Source organism: Pan paniscus, chromosome 1 (assembly GCF_029289425.2).
Source record: "Pan paniscus chromosome 1, NHGRI_mPanPan1-v2.0_pri, whole genome shotgun sequence".
NCBI lineage: Eukaryota > Metazoa > Chordata > Mammalia > Primates > Hominidae > Pan > Pan paniscus.
Window position 1 is genome coordinate 46825375 of NC_073249.2, and position 19899 is coordinate 46845273.

At 39.0% G+C, this 19899-nt stretch overlaps 1 protein-coding gene across 9 annotated transcripts in view; it reads right to left on the minus strand.

Annotated features, from left to right (window-relative positions):
* The window catches only part of PPP1R12B (protein phosphatase 1 regulatory subunit 12B), a 242178-nt gene that overhangs the window by 31381 nt on the left and 190898 nt on the right, over positions 1-19899 (minus strand). Inside the window, exon 1 of one of the 9 annotated variants that reach the window (XM_008976632.6) lies at positions 16960-17185. The exons of 7 other annotated variants lie outside the window; for them this stretch is intronic. In XM_008976632.6, the coding sequence (XP_008974880.1) occupies positions 16960-17061 (102 nt within the window). In that variant the 5' untranslated portion in view covers positions 17062-17185. Of the gene's footprint in view, positions 1-16959; positions 17188-19899 lie in introns of those variants that run through there. One more of the 9 variants, XM_034943672.3, reaches the window with a different exon arrangement.

Below are 19899 nucleotides of genomic sequence, written 5' to 3' on the forward strand. Positions count from 1 at the left end.
GATCACTTGAGCCCAGGAGTTCAAGACCAGTCTGGGCAACATGGCAGACCCCATCTCTACAAAATAATTTTTAAGAAGTTAGCTGGGCATGGTGGTGGGCACCTGTGATCCATGCTACATGGAAAGCCGAGGCAGGAGGATCACTTGAGCACAAGAGGTCGAGGCTGCAGTGAGCTGTGTTTGTGCCACTGCACTTGAGCCTGGGTGACAGAGTGAGGCCTTGTCTCAAAACAAAACAAACAAACAAAAAGTATCCAAGTGAAGCTGAGATCCTGGGCTATGGGCTATGTCACTCATTAGCTTTGTGAGAAGACCTAGCATTTGGGTGAATTAAAATTCACGTCCAGGGAAACTATTTATTGTGACATGTCAAATACTTGTGAGTAATTGAGCCTGAACTCCATACCAGCAAATGTAAAGCATCTATTGTATTTAAGAGCCCACTGTGTGCAGAGCCCTGTAGAGGAGGCACTGAGGAAGAAGCAGAACAAGCTGCACGACAGAACCAGGAGAGCACTGTGAACATAATTAACAAGTTCGCCTGAAGCAATGTAGGGAAAACATGAGAATACGTGCTATGGAGATAACAGTGGTAACCCATTGGCTCCAACTAAGAAAACCTCCTAAAAGATAGGAGTTTTGGGAAGATCATATTAGAGAAACACACACAGACACACATTTTTTTTTTCTGATAACAAAGATCCAGAAGAGATACATACATTTTTTAAAAAAACATATTGTTATGGAGGGAACGTTTCCCTAAAATTCCATCTTATTCCTAATTATATTTTTAGTACCTACAGGGCCAGAACACAATAGGTGTTCAATAAACACTAACTGAATTGAATTGTTAATGCTCTGAGAAGTGTGATGGCCTTGGCTAGACCTGATTTCTAATTTCTGCTCTGACATCTAGCAATGTGACCTTGGCAAGTTACCACTTATTCTAACAGTAAGAATTAACTGTGATAACTACAAGGAAGTGAACTCTTAAAATGTCAGCTTCCCCGCCACCATTCCTCTGCTTTCATTTTTTAAATTGTAAGAATATCGTATTAGGCCAGGTGCAGTGGTTCACGCCTGTAATACCAGCAGTTTGGGAGGCTGAGGCAGGTGGATCACTTGAGGTCAGGAGTTCGAGACCAACCTGGCCAACATGGCAAAACCCCATCTCCACTAAAAATACAAAAATTAGCTGGGTATGGTGGCACATGCTTGTAGTCCCAGCTACTTGGGAAGCTTAGGCAGGAGAATTGCTTAAGCCCAGGAGGTAGAGGTTGCAGTGAGCTGAGACAGCGTCACTGCACTCCAGCCTGGGAGACAGAGTGAGACTCTGTCTCAAAAAAAAAAAAAAAAAGAATATTATATTGGCTATTGATGCTGGTTAGAGTACCAAGTTAAAACTTCGTACCTTTGGTTCACGGAATTGAGTTCACATGTAACCAAATGAAACAATAATTTAGAAGACCATTTAGTTTCTCTCAGTGCTTCTGAGTAGAACAGCCTTCAAACTATACCCTTCATATGGGGGTAGCATTCTTGACACTCTTTCCAAAGATGTACTTTCCACATCGTCTTAGGTATGGAAAAATGACCTGTTTACAATCAAACTGGTCCCTTGGGCCTTTTCCTCCTCCTATTGAACTAGGAGCTCATTTCTCCATGGTGTGCAGACTGAGGCCTAACTTTCTGACAATTAAATCATGCTTTTTTGCTGCTGACTTTTTCTTGAAATGTGAAACCTCACTTGAATTTTTTTTTTTTTTTTTTTTTTTTTTTTTAGTTTCTTCTTTGTAAATATCCTATTTGTTGGGTAAGATTTTACTATATCTTTAGTTTTAAATTCTGCTGTGTAGACTCTGGCAGCTGCCTCTATGGTGACGAAACAAGCTTTTTTTTTTTTTTTTTTTTTTTCTCATTAAAACAGGAAAATTAGGATTTTACCAAGCATCAATCTTAGCCATTATCTATAAATCAAAGCATGCTAATAATTTCCATTGCTTTACTTTTTAAATGACATTAACCCTTTTCATTTAGAATGTTCTAGAAGCACAATTAAGCCAAGAAAGTTTTCAGATATATGGCTGTATAGTATGGCTGTGTATACTGTATGACCTTCACTGAGGAGGTTGACATAAAATACAAACACTTAAAAATTGAAAAACACAAAAAATAAGTTAGCACTATCAAGCAGCAATCAGAAAAAGCCCACAGGGTTCCTGGACATGAAAAGGCAGATTCCACAGGGTTTTCGAGAGGCCTAGATTAATTTTTCCACAAATGAGAGCATGTGGAGGAAGGTAATGATAATGGTGCTCACACTTGTGATTCCCATACCAGTTTTTGTCCCTATAGGCTTACTGTAGGAGGTGTTCCCTACAGCCACCTAGGAAGTTGATGACCTACGCTCTTACTTCTGCTTGCCAGGAGTAACTGAAAGCAAACACCACAGTCTGTTGTTTATTAGCTTTTAAAGGCTTGTTAACATTCCTTGTTAACAATTTCTTTTTGGGTAACCTTTTATAAAATGCGTAGGTGATGAGTGATCCAGCAGACAAGGCGGTAGACAATTTTCCTAGATCCAGATATTAGAGAAAATAGAGCTTGCAAGTTAATCCTTGATCTTTCCTTGCTATCTCTAATTCCCTCCAGCTTTTACCTGACTTTTGGAGCTATGTGGAATCCTTTATTTTTTATTTTTTTAAATATTATTGCCTTCAGGGGCTAACCTTAGCAATGTCCTTGGAAAGTCAACCCTACCAATTAGAGGAGAGTAGATAAATCTCCTAAAACCTCAGAGATTAGTGAGCTTTGGATGCAGTAGGAGTAACACAGTTACCTTAATACAAACAATATTATTTCAAAAAAGGAAGAAAACTGGACTTCTAAGGGTGAATTATTCTCACTGTAATAGAAATGGTTTCCTTTCAGGTTTTTAGCCTAAAAAGAGTAAGACAAGGTAGCTTAAAAGTATATAGGGGTTAATGTTTAATTCCCCCAATTCTGATAAAATGGCTTTGGTTTTTAGATCATACTTCCTAACTAATTTTCATTGGTGGAATACCTCTAGAAACTATTGTTTTGCTTGGCTTCTTGATACCCTAGATAATCCGGGGTTTGATGAAAAAACACTAGTTGGATTTAGGGAGAGAGAAGATGGGGTTTCTTGGGTAAAGAAGCAGAGTGGCTGGATTGACTCAGAAGACTTAACTTTAATTTTTCCTCTTCATCCTCCTGTCATTCAAACTAAGCACAGATCAAATCAACTGTTAGACTAACACGACTTCATTCAAGAAAGCTGACTGCCAACCCTGCAGGGAGACTACTAAGTAAATCTAGAGGAGATAAGACAGAGTGGGAGTTTGCCTAAGTAATCTCAGGGGAACAGTGAGCCAGGAAATGACATCAGAAGAGGCAAGCAGAACATAAGGTAGGGAAATGAACACTGAAGCTTCTCCCAGAGAAGAGGATTCTAAGAGGTCAGCTGAGTGGGCAGGAAATAAGGGGAAGTCCTAGAACACAAGGCTTAGGGACTCCAGCCAAATCGATGATCCTTTAGAGGCTAGGAATGCGGACTCATCTTATCTATGCTCTGGCAATGGTCCCATCCTTCCATCCTCCTCCTCTGTACACTCCCTCTCTCTTCTCAAAAACAGAAGTTAGTCTACTCTGTAAGTAGAGTCTGAATAGCTTATCTGCACATGATGATATCATATATTTTAGAAAAGGCATGAATCTTTTCTCCAATTGGTAGGTTAATTCACAAATTTATTATGCTGTATGCTCTAATCTGGAAGTCTTAGAACTTCTCTAAGTGTTTTTGTTAAAGATTGTTTTGCTCTACCTTCTATTGAAGACAAATGATGGCCACTAAAACGAGACTCTCTAGTGTGTCTGAACTAGACAGAAACTGTTCAAAGAAGGAATTACTTTCACAGCTTTTATGGCCCAACTGGGGACAACAGATAATGTAAATGAGACTCTAGAGAAGAAGAGACTAAAAGCTGCTCAGAAACCAATATGAATACAGAGAGTAGAGGTAAAAAGAATGATTAGCTGGATAGACCATAGTTTTAAAAATGTCCCAAAACTAAGAAGCAGACTTCTTTCTTTCATACCTCTTGAAATTCTCCTGTAATAATCTCATTGCTTGGGCCTGTTTCTAATAAAAGAACAGAATGAAGATCACCATTAATTCAGATGGCAATCCTAGAAAGGGACAGAAACCAGACTGGTTTTGATTTGTGAAATGTGTAGGGCCCTCAAAACACCAGAGACTGGCTTAGAAAAATCCCCACAAAAGCTTTTAACTTGAAAGTTATCAGGAGTTCAGGAAGGCACATAATTAAAACCAAACTCCTTCTACCAAGTTTAAAATAAAATTGTGGCTCAGGAAAGCTGGGCCCAAGGGAAAGGAATGAGACCAAGTCACATGTCTGCTGCCAAGGCTGAAACTGGTTTAACTCAAGTTCCTTTTGGAGTCATGGCTTGACCCCACAGTGATGGGAAAAAACTTCTATTTACATTTTCTCCTGAAGAGGGACTAAGCAGAAGGAACATTTTATATTATGTTCTTGTGTACTAGCTGAGCCAGGGGAAACAATTTGAGCTATTCTGGGATGGTCTACAGAGAACCATCTTCTTTCCCTTCAGTTTTCTCAGAATATTGACTGATGATGAATAAGCCAATGATGTGAGTGTGGCTGCAGCAAGGACCCTTCAAATTTTCAGAGGTACTGCAAACCTAATCATGGTCTAATTGCAAAATAGTATAATTTTGTAACTTTTGAGTTTAAGAATCATTCTGGTTTCATATATAAGTCCAAGAGAGACAAAAGTTTTCCATCCTTCTATCTTAAGGGAAAAGATTTCTTCATAATTCAAACAGACAAGATTCTTAGGAAACTTGAAATAAAGAGAATCTACCAGTCTCTAACTTTGAAGTGAAGCCTGCATTGTTCTAGTAATTTATCTGGGGATCCTGCATAATCTGGAAATAAATGTGAGGGTGGAACAAGAACTTCCAAGATTTATGCAAAGATGTGACAGTAGAGGGCAATGATAATGAGGCCTATGCTGTTTTTTATATCAAAAAAATTAATATCATCAAATTTTCAATTTCATTAGTTTTCTATTGCTGCCAAAACAAAATTTAGTGGCTTAAAACCCATTTATTATCTCACAGTTTTGTAGGTCAGAAGTCTGCACAGTTCTGCTGGGTTCCCTCCTCAAGTTCTCAACGGTCTGAAATCAAGGAGTCTGCTGCTGGCTTTTATCAGGAGCATCTGGGGCTTCAAGCTCATCCAGGCTGCTGGCAGGAATCCAGTCCTGTGAGGTTTCAGGTACCCACTGCCTTGCAGGGTAGTGGCTGCTTACTGCTTGCAGAAGCTCCTACATTCCTTTTCACATGGCCCTTCTGATTTTCAAACCAGCAATGAAGCATTGAGTTCTTTTCGCACTTCACATTTCTCTGGCTTCCCGTTCCATCATCTGCTGAGAAGGCTCTCTGCCTTCACAGGCTCATGTGATTAGCTCAGGCCCACCCAGGAAAACCTCCCTAACTTAAGGTCAACTGTGCTATGCAACAGAACAATCATGCGAGAGCTATCTTGTCATATATGTGGGTTCTACAGATCAGGTGAGGACCTTTTGGGGAGGCATTTTAGAAATTCCAACTATCACAAGGATCTCCCTTAAAAAAAAAATGGTCTAATTTATCTGTAACATCCTAAAAGAAATATCCATAGCACATGGCCTCTCAGCTGCACTAGGTGATTACATACATTCAGAATCAGGGCAATACCAAAAGTGCTGTCTTATGCAGGGAAAAAAACAGGCGTCCATGTGACCTGGTATACATATGTGTAAGAGAGTATACTTCCAAGGAAAAATTAACTTTTAAAAGCAAGTATTAAATCACATATGTCTTCATCATATTATATGTCTTGATTTGTCTTTACTGACTACTTAATACATATAGAACAAAAAGTTAAACATAGTCAAATACAGTATTTACATTCAGTTCATATTATAAATATTTCTGAAAAATCTCATATGCCAGATTGTGACTACCCTATCAATTTAAGGCATGTAAAAATGATATCATGTAACATCATCTCACATATTGCAGCACATGTCACTATATTTTAAAAGAAAAACCATTAAGTTCATTAAATGATAGAAATAGACTCATCTTTTGTTGTCTCTATTGTGCTACCTAATATTATTAGAATTTTAAAGCTCTTAGCTTCTATGCAGACCTGCACCTCCCTTTTGTGAATATTCCCAGCTTCTGAAGAATTTCTGGATCTTTTGGAAACTCACAAAATGCACTAATTGTAGAAGGAAATATATGGGTATACTAAGGCCTCCATAAAATACCTAAGGCAAGCCATTTTATATGTATAATTCATAAACTCTTGTGATTCATAAATGCATTTGCAGCCTCCGGCATATTTTCCATCTAGCCTTTCACATGCTGTGTACTATATAGGATGAAAATGACCAACAGGGGAATGAGGAGCTCTAAAACTTGTGTGGCTCTAGCACATGGGTCACATTTCTCACATTTAATATCTATATTTACTTTCCCCATAGCTTGGAGTTTTAGGTTCACATAGATATGTATGGGCATCTGAAACTATGAAATACATTCAGATGATTAAAAAAAAAAAAACACAGCCTCAATGAACACCTAAGAAGCCTGATCAGTCCCTCCAAAATATTGTTAGAATACAACATAGAGTATATCGTAAATTTTAAAAGTCCTTATTTAGGCCTTAAATCCCACTGTTTGAGTTTCACTCCATTTCTCTAATTGAGATTCCAGGTCTCTCCCCACTAGCCTGTCATGATGTTACTGACCACCATTATACCTATTTAGGAAGTAAGCTTTCCATGAAGCCTGGGAAGAGACGGGTTTTTTCATATGGTAAATGTCACAGTCCAGCAGCCTGTTTGGGTAGCAGTAACTTTATTTTTATTTGGACTAGGCTGTGAATCAAAACTTTTACAAAGGAATTAGTGAGGCTCTCCAGACCTCACATTTCATGAGGAAATAAATATTAATACTTGGGACCTAAGTAACATAGGGTAGAACTTTTTATTTCTAGTAGATTCCACAGGCTTTTTCTCTTTTGATTCCCACAAAAACAAAAATATTAACTCACATATTTTGGAGTGACCGATATACTAGCAAATTGCAATAAACAGGAATCTGAATTGACTTGGGAAGATCTATGGTTAGCCTTCATGTTAGAAATAAGATTCTCAAGTGTGTGTGGCCTCTGACTCCTTTCCAGATGGCTAAATGGGATAGGAGCGGAGAGATCAAATCTCAGGCAGCAGCATTCATTCCCTGCATTTACATTAAGCACCTGTATGTGCCCAGCCTTGTGAGTAGTACTTACAGGAATAAAATCGACAATTACAGAATCTAAGACATGGCTCTTTGATCTCAAAGAGCTCTTCTCTGAGGAGGTAAAATATGCACACTCATAAAACAGAGTGTAATTCAAGAAAGTTGGCCGGGCACGGTGGCTCATGCGTGTAATCCCAGCACTTTGGGAGGCCGAGGCGGGTGGATCATGAAGTCAGGAGATTGAGACCACCCTGGCTAACACGGTGAAACCCCGTCTCTACTAAAAATACAAAAATTAGCCAGGTGTGGTGGCGGGCACCTGTAGTCCCAGCTACTCGGGAGGCTGAGGCAGGAGAATGGCATGAATCCGGAAGGCAGAGCTTGAGGTGAGCAGAGATCGCGCCACTGCACTCCAGCCTGGGCAACAGAGCGAGACTCCGTCTCAAAAAAAAAAAAAAAGGTAATTGATTAAATGCAATCAAATGTTAGACCATCTAGTACATACAGTAAATAAAAAGGGGTAGTTAGGAAAGGGAGAGACCAATACTGACTAGATATTCTTGGCAAGGCGATAATGGAAGGAACAAGCTTAGTGGATACATCAGCTTGAAGTCTGAAACTGAGTGGTCATGAAAAATGACACTATTATGTGTGACTTGTAAGTGATCTTACATAAGTTGGGGCCTTGCGAGGGCCACAGTCATCCCAAAGTGCTACTCTGCCTTGAAAGATGAAGTTCAGAAGGATAAAGAACTGAAGCTTTCTTTGATTCTTCCACTTTCATACCCCCAATAGGGAACTTGAGTCTTCAAATGCACAAGGTTCTTATTTAGGGGGCTAAACCACCTCCCAGAGCAGAACAGGTATTTTAAAATGTAGACTTTTGGGACAGGGGATGCTTTTGTAGTTTATTTTCTTGGTTTTGGCAGGGAAGGGTCTCCTCAGATGAGAAAAACCTCAGTAATTCAGGCCCTACTAATTCAGAACTTGTTACAATTTAACAGGTCCTGAGTTTTATCATAGATACTTATAAATACTAAAATTATATATATATATATATATATATAGAGAGAGAGAGAGAGAGAGAGAGCATGATCATGGCTGACTGCAACCTCTACTTCCTGGGCTCAAAGTGATCCTTCTGCCTCAGCCTTCTGAGTATCTGGGACTACAGGCATGCACCACCACACCTATTTTAAAATGATGTAAAATTCTGACTTTGGCTGGGCACAGCGGCTCACACCTGTAAGCCCAGCACCTTGGGATGCTGAGGCAGGAGGATCACTTGAGGTTGGGAGTTTGAGACCAGCTTGGTCAACAAGTTCGTGAGGCCCCAGCACACCTATAGTCCCAGCTATTAGGGAGGCTGAGGCAAGAGAATTGCTTGAGGCCAGGAGTTTGAGGCTGCAGTGAGCCATGACGGTGCTACTGCACTCCAGCCTGGGTGACAGAGCGAGATCCTGTCTCAAAAAAAAAAAAAAAAAAAAAAAAAAACATTCTGACTTTTTACTAATCTAGGTTTGTCTGTTCCTGTAATTCTGTTACATTTTTCCTTAATATAGCTTTTGTTGCCGTCATCTCTCTTTCCAAGTCAGATTCAATAGTCAGGGATACTGGTAATAATCTAGGAGCTATTTAAAGAAGAGACAGTAGTTTCACTAGAACAGTTACATGCCTTACTGGTTAAGGCTGAGGCTCTTGATCCAGATTGCTGGCTCCAGCATTTACTAAGTTATGTGATCTAACATGATTACTTAACTTCTCTGTTCAGTGTCCTTGTCATTAAAATGAGATAGTAAACTTGGTGTTTATGGTTATCAAATGTATTAAATGAGACAATAAATGTAAGTGCTTGGTACAGCACTGACAAAGAGTAAATGTTCAATAAATTTTAGCTATTGATATTACTACAGTTCTCCGTACTTTTTTCTATTCTCTCTCTTGTCCCTCTTTGGTCTTTTGGTTCTCCCAACGTTTGTTGGCTGCAAGAGGAATAAGCTCAAATAAATTCCTCAGCACTCAAGTAAAGGGTTTTGATTATTTGTAGATTTTGATTATCCAGGCTAATTCCTACTTCCCTTTCTAATCTACACACATTTAAGGTCATTATTTTACTGTCTGGATGGATATATGTCCTTCCAGACAACCAACCATGTAAAGCTGATTTTGGAAATCAACGCAAAACATTTTTTAAAATGCTATAATATACTCTCATCTATTTTACAATTTTATTTAAATCTAGAATATTTAACTTTTCATACAAACAACTTTTAAAATAGCCACTTGCAATTTTATGTACAACTCCTATATGAAAATGTTGCTTTCATAATGAACTATGAAGAGGTTAAAGTCCAGACACACTTTCAGTATCTTTATCTAATCATGTCACTGGTAGAACTCTTTCCATGCTGTGTAACCAAAGAAGGCTGTTGGATTTTGGAACTGTTATGAGAACTAACATCCCAGTTGTGGATAACCATCACTCACTGCATGATAACCAGGTCAAGAATAGAATAAAAAAGAGGCTTAAAAGAAATCAAAAGCTGATGAAAGCCAACTTTGATTGTTTCCCTTTGGTCTTCTTACAGTAATAAATTGCCAGCTCACCCAAATATTATCAGATTAAGAAAAGAAATTAAAAACCAATGCTGAATAGTCTGGGAACTTTCCCAAACTTTAAAAAATAATCCCTTGTCACACAGCTTAGGTACTTGTCACACAGCTTAGGTTAGGTACTGAAAACAAAACTAGAACCCAACACAAAACTCATAACCAATTGACCCTTAACTAAATTTCTGAATCCTTTGAGAACGAAACTCATCACCGTAACATAAGTTTGACCACAATACCTCTGAACAAAGAAACCAGATACAAGACCTGCTGTCTTCCTGCATGTGATTCCAGTGGTGATGGAATAGGAAAGCGCCATTAGAAAAAGAAACATATCTCTTATCTGCTGTGGTTACTCCTCTCGAGGTTTACTCTCAGCCCTTCCTTATGTTACATCTACTCCTTAGGCAAGCTCACCACTCTTATGGCTTCAATCATAAATATCAGTATTTTTAGCCCATAATTTTCTCCCAAGCGTCAGACCAACTAGTTTCTGGAAATCACTATCTGAATGTCCCAAAGTACCTCTAATTCAACATATCCAAAGTGAAACCATTTCCCCACTCAACAGCATTTAGCCTCCTGTGTTTGCCAACTCAATTTTGTCACACTATTTTTTTTTTCTTTTTGAGACAGGGTCTCATTCTGTTGCCCAGGCTGGAGTGCAGTGGTGCAATCATGGCTCACTGAAACCTCGACCTCCTGAGCTCAAGCTATTCTCCCACTTCAGCCTCCCAAGTAGCTAAGAGTATAGGCATGTGCCACAATACCTGGCTAGTTTAACAATTTTTTGAAGAAACAGTTCTTACTCCATTGCCCAGACTGGTCTCAAACTCCTGGGCTCAAGCAATCCTCCCATCTCTGCCTCCCAAAATGCTGGAATTACAGGTGTGAGCCCCTGCACCTGATACTTATCATACCATTTTCTACCCAGTCACCTAAACCAGAGACCTGGTAGTCACTCCTGACTCTGCCCTCTCTCAGGCTCATCCTTATCCCCATTCTATCAGTCCATATCTTATCAATTCTACCTTCTAAACAACTGAATGCTTCTCTGTACTTCCCAGAAAAAATATCTCTGCCTAGGCCCTTAACATTTCTCACCCGGAATACTGCAATCAAAGGCCAGTGACCTGATCATGTCCTGACCCTCCTCCCAGTCCAGCTTCCATAGCTGCCAAAGTTATTTCTCTAATATGCAATTCTGAGCACAGCAACTTTACTTCAAATCTTCATTCCTTTATTCTTTATCCACAGGATAACTCCCCAAATCCTCAAAATTATATACTAAGCCTCACGTGACCTGGGTTTGCTAAGCCTCCTCTCTCATTTCTTATTACATTTCTAAATATATCTTTTGTTCTAGCCACACCGATATGCAGCTCTCAGAATAACGCCATTATGTTCTCATATTCTTTTTCTACCTTTGTAATGTACTGTTTCCTTCTTTGTCCATCTAGCTTCTATTGTTCTCCAAACATCAGGCTAATGTATTAACCACATGGCTGATCTAAAACACCCTGAACCTATGTCTTTATTAGAAAATTCACCTCCCTGGTGTTCTAATTCTTGATTTTCTTTATCTCCCCAATTAGACTGCCAATTCTTTGAGGGCAGGAACTGTGTCTTTCATTTATGAATTCTGGTGTCCAATATAAAGCCTACTACAAAGCAGATGCTCATAAAATGTTGTGGGAGGATTCACAATAGGGCAGGTGGCTTTGATACACATTTATCATGGAACTAAAAATTAGAGTAGAAGGGCAGGACACCGCTTGCAGGAAAGGGAGCTGATGTCTTCGAAGCTCCCAGTCTCTCTGGTCAACAAACCAAGAATTCAGATGCCATCTCCCCCAGCTCTACGTAGGACATGAGTTAACTAGGCCAGTCTCTACTAAGAATTCATGTAATGGGTCCAAATGGGAAAGCTACTTTTATTCCCACAGGTTTTACTATTCTAGGAAGATTCCTTGGGCTGAACAATTACTGCTATTGATTTTCCTTGAGTGAAATAAAAAACTCCCAAAACGAATACACTCCTGCTTTTAATTAGGCGGAAAAAATGGTTAACAGATTGCACTCTTAATTAGCATTGTTCATCCAAGTGTTTCTCATTCCATGACAACGGATTATAAAGTGGAGTAAAAATGGATTCCAGATTGGTAGTGCATCAGATGTAGTGTTGGATGTATAGAGGATACGATAATATGCTAAAGAACTGTTTGGTACTTGTCAGAGGAAGGCACAAAGCACATGCAAAAAATAATTATCAACACTGACAGTCTGGAAGGCAAAGAGGCAGAATGCCTCTGGCCTGCTAACCAAAGTTGCTATGTAGACAAGCTCTCATGAAGGCAACAATCCTTTATCATCCAATTATTTATCAAATGTACCCTAATTAGTTTGTAGGACTGGTTATAAAACAAAGCTAATTGATTAAATGTTCCCTTTATGCACATTAATGGCTGACTGAAAAATATTATGTAAAATCTTTGTATTTTTTGTTTTTGTCATTTTTTAAAATTGACATGTTAGAACTGAAGGAATAGCAATCCAGACTAAATGGGAAAATGCTACTGATCTTGCTTTATAAATACAGGTCAAATCCTATTATAACAAATACCAATTCAATGAAAATGTGCCTAATTAAAAGATTCCCAGGGTTCAGCTAATGACCCACTTACTTCAAGATTTATTCAATATAATAAATATCAGATAAGCACTACAATTTGGACATACTCTAGTACTTGTTTCCTTTAAATATACCCTGCATTGAAAAGTTTTTAAATTAGCAAATAAGAAAAATTTGAGAATACTGACCAAAGATTACTTGGCTCTTACTTTTGGGATAATTTAAAAATGCTAAACCATCTAAATTGAGTAGTTCCTAATTTATAGAATTTATAAACGTTAGACCCAATAATATACATAGTAATTAAAAATCAAGAGCTAGAAGTGTCTAATGTATTTGTAGTTTAGAATTTTTTCTTTAACTGCGAAGACTCAGAAGAAAAATAATTTTTTTTAATGTTGGAAAATTACTGTCAAAAGAAAGTTTTACTACTAATTGTATGAACCCAGCATCTTATATTAGGGTTGTTTCGTGGTATGAGAAAAGAGACTGAGCTTTCAAATTCTCATCAATATCTACATGGTGTGGTTCCCATTAGAAATGCAAGTGAATCTGAAAGTTTTTCTGCTTTTCCTGAGTAACCAATCAGAGATGATCAGAGCTGTTACTAAGGGAACTTCTCAACTTTTAGACACAAAAAAGATACTGAACTAATGGAAACTTCATATGAAAGCCAAAAGTAGCAGTAAAAAAAAATTATTTCATTATTTAGGATCAACAGAGACCAAAATAGCAATATTAGGAGCATACCACTTATAACAGTCATTCTTAGTGTCGGTAGGAGCGAGTGAGGGCATGCCAAAAGGATGGATGAAATTTTCTCTAGTGAGGAAGAGGGATGTGTTTGTTTGTTTGTTTATTTATAGACGGAGTTTCGCTCTTGTTGCCCAGGCTGGAGTGCAACGGTGCAATCTTGGCTCACTGCAACCCCCGCCTTCCGGGTTCAATCGATTCTCCTGCTTCAGCCTCCCGAAAAGCTTAACAGGTGTCCGCCACCATGCCGAGCTAAGTTTTTATAATTTTAGTAGAGATGGGGTTTCACAATGTTGGCCAGGCTGGTCTCGAACTCCTGACCTCGTGGTCCATGAGGCTTCAGCCTCCCAAAGTGCTGGGATTACAGGTGTGAGCCACTGCGCCCAGTCGGGATGTATATTTTTAAAAACCATGTTTAATAGCATAATTTTGTGTTCAGAGAATTAAAAATATTTATTATTTTCAAAATACAAACTAGAGAAGGTAAACAAAAATCTTCTTGGCTGGTGAGGACATGCACTATCTTCTATATATGAGTGATTTTTCATTAGGGAGTATATCATCAGCTGCTGTTACGAGTTTAAAAGTAAACATATATAATAAAAGTTTGTTTTCTAGTCACTGAAAAATCATCCTGCCTTTTGTTTTCTCAAGTTAAAAATAATAACTTGTTTGACTTACAGTTTATAGTTTGCCTTTACTACTGCTTGAACGTCTGACAAAGGGTACGGTGTCCAAAATATTCTCTCCATGTGAATAGCTATTATTTTAAAAATTCTCTCTGAGGATATTTTCCTTATATGGGGGCATTTACTATTTAGCCCTGTTAACAACACTCAAAAAAAAGAATCAAACTTTTAAATGCTGGCTGAAATTTCAATCCTCCGTTTTGAAGAATGTTGGATCAGGTGCTGTCCCTCTGTAACTCTGTGCCATCTCTAGAAGAAACTGTATGTACGTATACAAACAAGTTAAAGAAGTTTGGAAGAGGACAGTAAGAGAGCTGTCCTGACTTTAACTCTGAAATGCACACAGAAACTTCCCAGTATCTTTACCGTAAAGACTCAAGCATTTCCACTTTTCTAGAGAAATACAAAGACCCTGAAGCCCATAAGGTCTCAGGTTCTGTGCGCTCCATGGTCCCAGAGAGTATGACTGGGATTTGAGAACCAGGCACAGGAGATTCAGTTATGGCCTGCCAATTCCCTCCCTTGGCCTATAAATACAGCTTTCCTCCTTTCTGCAATTTCAGTTTCCTGTGTCTCCATCAAGGATAAATTTTGGACTCCCACAGCTACTTAAGCTTTTAACTGTCATCTTTGCCCTTTAGCATGTTCTTAAACTTGACCTTCAAATATATTTGAGATGTACTCCAATGTTGCTGGGAATATGGGGTTTTAGAGTCAGAGAGCTTGGTGCTTTAATCAAGGCTCTGCTGCTTACTAGTTGAGCAATGCTAGGCAAGCCATTTCTCTTCTATGTATCTCAGTTTCCTCATATGTAAAATAGGGATAGCAATACCCACCTTTCAAGGTGGCTGAGGATCAGCCAGTTACAACCAGGCATCAAAAGACATATGAGCACAACACCACCATCACAAAACCAGTTGTTAAAATACACTCAAAACCAGTTTTTAAAGAGTACCCTAATTAGTTGGACATGAGAGGAAATGAACTAGGCTAGGGAGATCTTAAGAGATGAAATCTTCATTTTATAACCAGTCCTTAGTGTCAGCAGCCACCAAATGAGTCTTGCATATCTTTCTCTGACATTAAAGACATAAGCAACATAATGGAACATGAGTGGTATATGAAAATCAACATTCTCTTTATTATAGTCTCAAGCCATTTGGACACTGGAAGTTGGTTAGAGTAAGTTGATGGTATTGTAGGAATCCACGGCCAGTGACCACTAAAATTGGGAAGCAGTCTCTTATTAAGCCATCTGTGTTTTAGTTTCCTGTAATTCAGATTTTCTCCCACTGTGACCTCTGTCTAAAAGGCAGGGATGAGGGGTGGTGAAACGAGGGTAGGGAGGTTGGTTGGCAGCTGTTAGAAGTGAGACAAGACGAAAGCAGTACCTAACTCTAAGAAAGCAAAGGAAAAACAGAAAGGGAAAATGGGGGAAGGTCACCAAACAGGTTATTGTTGACTGCTCACCACATTCCTCTGGGAGCTATGGTTATAGTGGTGAAGAGACATTAATAAGGGGATCTTTACAACTAAAGGTACTACTCAGTATAAGAGGGAAGGGAGCAAAGATAAACACTAACTGAAGTAAGGTGTTCAGTTTTGTGGACCTCAATTGGTAGCCAGCAAAAAATACCCAACAGCTAGTGGGGTGAAAGCATTCTGTGGCTCCTTGGGAAAAAAAGGTACCAGTCTATGTGTTGAAGAGACACTCCTGGAACTCGATGACAGTAACATATGTATCGGAGCCCCTCTTGGTGCTCTCACAAAAACTTGTGAATAAAATAACTTCGTAACAATATTCTTTTGGTATTCTCATCCCTAGCTGAGGTCTTAGACCAACATGCCATATACCAAATTCCACTACATGGTAATTTATACTGGTAAGAAAGACATTGAAAATGCATACAAAATAATTGGGGGAAAAAAAAACCCCACACTAGTCTATCCAGGCTTCTTGCAAATTTTCTCCCCATAGCTCCCTAAATAAGGAAGCTATGGCCGTCCTTCTTCTTACTCTGTATATACAGCAAAGCACAATCTAGTTCCTGAAAAAGTAACTGCTATATTGCCTGCTACCTAATATGCCCATCAGAGCTTCTCATCCCTTGCTATTGGTAGCAGTTCTTGCTTTTATCAGCTTCCCACAGAGGAAGACACTAAATCAGATGCAAATGCCCATATGTAAATCTCTTCACTGAGACATTCATTAGAGAAAATGGAGAAAAGTCTCAAATGGCTCTACCTAGGACATCACAAACACCTCCATACAGCTGGTTGTCAATGGCCAAGAGTTAGTTCTTTGGCTTTTAAGCAAGACATTTCCTGAAGGTACTTGGTGATTAAGGAGTAAGGTTCCAAGTGGCCATAACTCCTTGCTCATTGCTCATTTTGGTCTTTCTCACAGACAGACATACAAAATAGGCAAAAGCATACTCTACCTCATATACATACATACATGAATACACACACAGAACTTGCAAAACTGAAGTTTAATGTATATAGTTGTGTGGCCATTTCGGAGGTTTTTCTCTTGAAACATAGTATTGACTCATAAAACACAAGAAAGGCAGTGACTAAAATAGCTGTAGAAATTGAGAAAAGCCTTGTAAGATAAAGTGATAAGGACTGTAAAATCTTACTGTTAAGCAGTTTACAACTGATAGTTAAAAGCTAAAAGGCAGAAACTGTAGCCCGACATATTTAAGTCTGCTTTTACTTAAGACTGCATTAAGTATTATGAACCATAACCTCTTGCAGAGAAACTTACAGGGTCTTTACTTGCAATTTTTTTTCCCTGTACTGATTCCCATAGAAATCCCTTTGCTCTAAACCTAATGCCCCAAGTTATATATATACACATTCTCTACCTTTGACACAGCTATGAACATATGTAAATAAAAAATGCTGCTTACTCGGAGCGTCTTGGCAGTCGGGGAGGGAGATGCTGGGGGAGAATCAGACTGAGATTTCCTATTCCGAGTGAATTCTTTACTTCGGGTATATAAAGAGGACATGGTTCCTCAGGATGCAGATAGACACTCAACCACTGGATTCTTCACACAAAGCTGGGAAATTTCCCCTGTAGGTTACCCTCACAGAATCTCTCCTTTTGAGTTGATGCAAGATGACTTTGGATAGAACTAAATAAAGGATAAAAGCAGCCCTGTAAATTATAGTCTTGAGCTCTGAACCAGTCCCCAGTTACACAGAGTCTGAGTTCCATCAATATTTTCAATTCAGCTTTGACCACAGGTTCTCAGGACTGGTAGCTTACCGTAGAGGGTATTGTGCTGAGCAACACCTTTTATGCCTAGATTGAGTCCTTGATTCTCCTCAAAGGACACTTCTTATTGAGGCTTGCTCTCCAATAAAACCTGAGTCTAGGTTCCTGATGACACCAGATTAAATCCCGGAGGAAAGACGACCTTGGATCCTGCCGGCAGCGAGTCTGGGAACTACTATCACTTTATCCAGAGGGAAGAAATACAAATCCTGTGGAAATCATGCTGTCTTTCCTTAGCTTGACTCCACTGGGCTGTAAGGCATTTGGAACTACTATGATAAAATCAGGTCAAACAACTTAAAAAACAAAAACGAAAAATGATAAATAAGGAACCAAGAGTTTATAAGAAGGAAGCAGTCTGAGGAAGTCAAGTTTCCCTAAGTCCTCCCAGACGAAGCTGCTTTTACATATAAACACTCACAGTCATACACACATCTTTTCCCCTCCCCTCTTCTATTTTCTGACATTCCAAATCCCTATTCGCTCAGTGAGGAATGCTGGAGAGGAGCCAAGGGCAAAGATTCACTTTCAACTCAGAATTCGGGTTACCACTTGTAGGAGGAAAAGAAAGCCTGCCAGCTTCTAGGAATAAAGGGAGGCTCTTTGGGGGCATGCTCAGAGGCAAACCTCACCAACCTTCCAGTGTCCCCTGCCTCAGAGTAGGCAGCAGTCTCTAAGGCTGATTGCTCCGAATACTATGAGAAGGGGAATTTTTCAACTTCTAGATCTCTTAAGTAACAACGCCCAGACAGAAAAATTAGTCAAAGCACCTTCAGGCCCTTAATGTTCAATTTTAATGAGATGCCATTCCTGTTGCACCGTGAGGAAGCAAACTGAAGCTCTGGCTCATTGCAAAGAAAGTTATCTGTCCATTACAGACCTTACTGGCTGGATCTGTAAGTATAAAGCTTACCAGAGTTTCCTAAGATGCCACAATCGGGAAAATGACAATGGAAAGTGGTATAAAGGTGAGGGAAAAGAAAGAAGGGTCAGAAATGAAGAGAGAAAACAGACAGTAGTGCAATTGCAAGGCTACAGGACTCAGTAGTACAGGGAAAATGAAATTAAAAAGAGAGGAATTTATTTGCATAGTGTTGAAGGATTTTGGATTTGACCTGGAAGAAACATCTAAAATTTAATCTTTTGCACTCTGTTGTTACCACTACACTAACCAAAATTTCCAGGCCAAATGTTTTCTAAGCCAACGGGTTTATCCCCAAAGTAACAACCCTCTTTTCTCTGGACTCTTGGAAACTCTATCCTGCTTTCCCTTTTTCCACATGAAATTTATACTTTTCACTTCAAACTTTCTCAATATGCTATTCTTTTCTCTCTAACTGCCTTGACAACTTCTTTATTCCTATGATTAACTTTGTGAAATTAAATCAAGGGAAGTGATCAACTACTTGGAAGTTGGTCTGAGGAATATAGGTTGAAAAGAGTTTTACAAACTCATTCTTTTAGATTGAGAATGAATCAGAACCCCTTTATTAGGGGTCCTGGAAATTATTCCGTCTTCCTTAAGAAGACTGATAAATTCTATCGTAAACCAGAATACAGTGTGTCTCAAAGGCCAACTGCTGCCAGGTGCAATGGCTCACACCTGTAATCCCAGCACTTTGGGAGGCCGAGGTGGGTGGATCACATGAGGTCAGGAGTTTGAGACCAGCCTGACCAACATGGTGAAACCCTGTCTCTACTAAAAATACAAAAAATTAGCCAGGCATTGTGGGGGGCACCTGTAGTCCCAGCTACTACACAGGAGGCTGAGGCAGGAGAATCACTTGAAACAGTGAGGCAGAGGTTGCGGTAAGCCTCGAGATCGTGCCATTGCACTCTAGCCTGGGCGACAAGAACAAAACTCTGTCTCAAAAACAAACAAACAAACAAAAACAACTTGCCAATTATCTTGGGAATTCAGATCTTATATGATGTATATTATGGATATAGCTTATATAGCTAATCTCATCTGATAAGGTGAGTCTCCATTAGATCTTTTCACTTAAAGAAATACTGATGTAAACCTAAATACTAACATTCCCATGCTTGGTAGCATGACTGGCTAGGGAAAGGTTAGTGACACTTTTTTGATATGTTGAATGAAAGTCACCGGTTTACATTATTCCTTAAAGGCATGGCAAGAACAACTTGATCAGACACAGTTTCCTGACCTGTTTCTGTAAGATTCATACAGTGATTTCACACTCACTGGCAATTAGAGAGGGAATGTAAACCTCTTTTACTACAAACTGGCCTCTTTGTCTCTTTTTACTTCTATCTTATGTCCACTTCTAGGAAGTAGTAACAATGACAAACTCTTTTATATTTTATAAAGTGTTTTAACATATATTATCTCACCTGATCCTCTCAACCACACTGAAAAGTATACCACTGTACAGTCATGCCCTGCATAACCGATGTTTCTGTCAACAAACCACACATACAATGGTGGTTGCATAAGACTATAATGGAACTGAAAAATTCTTATCACCTGGTATTTACTTTTTCTTTTCTTTTTTTTTTTTTTTTTGAGACAGAGTGAGTCTCAGTCTGTCACCCAGGCTGGAGT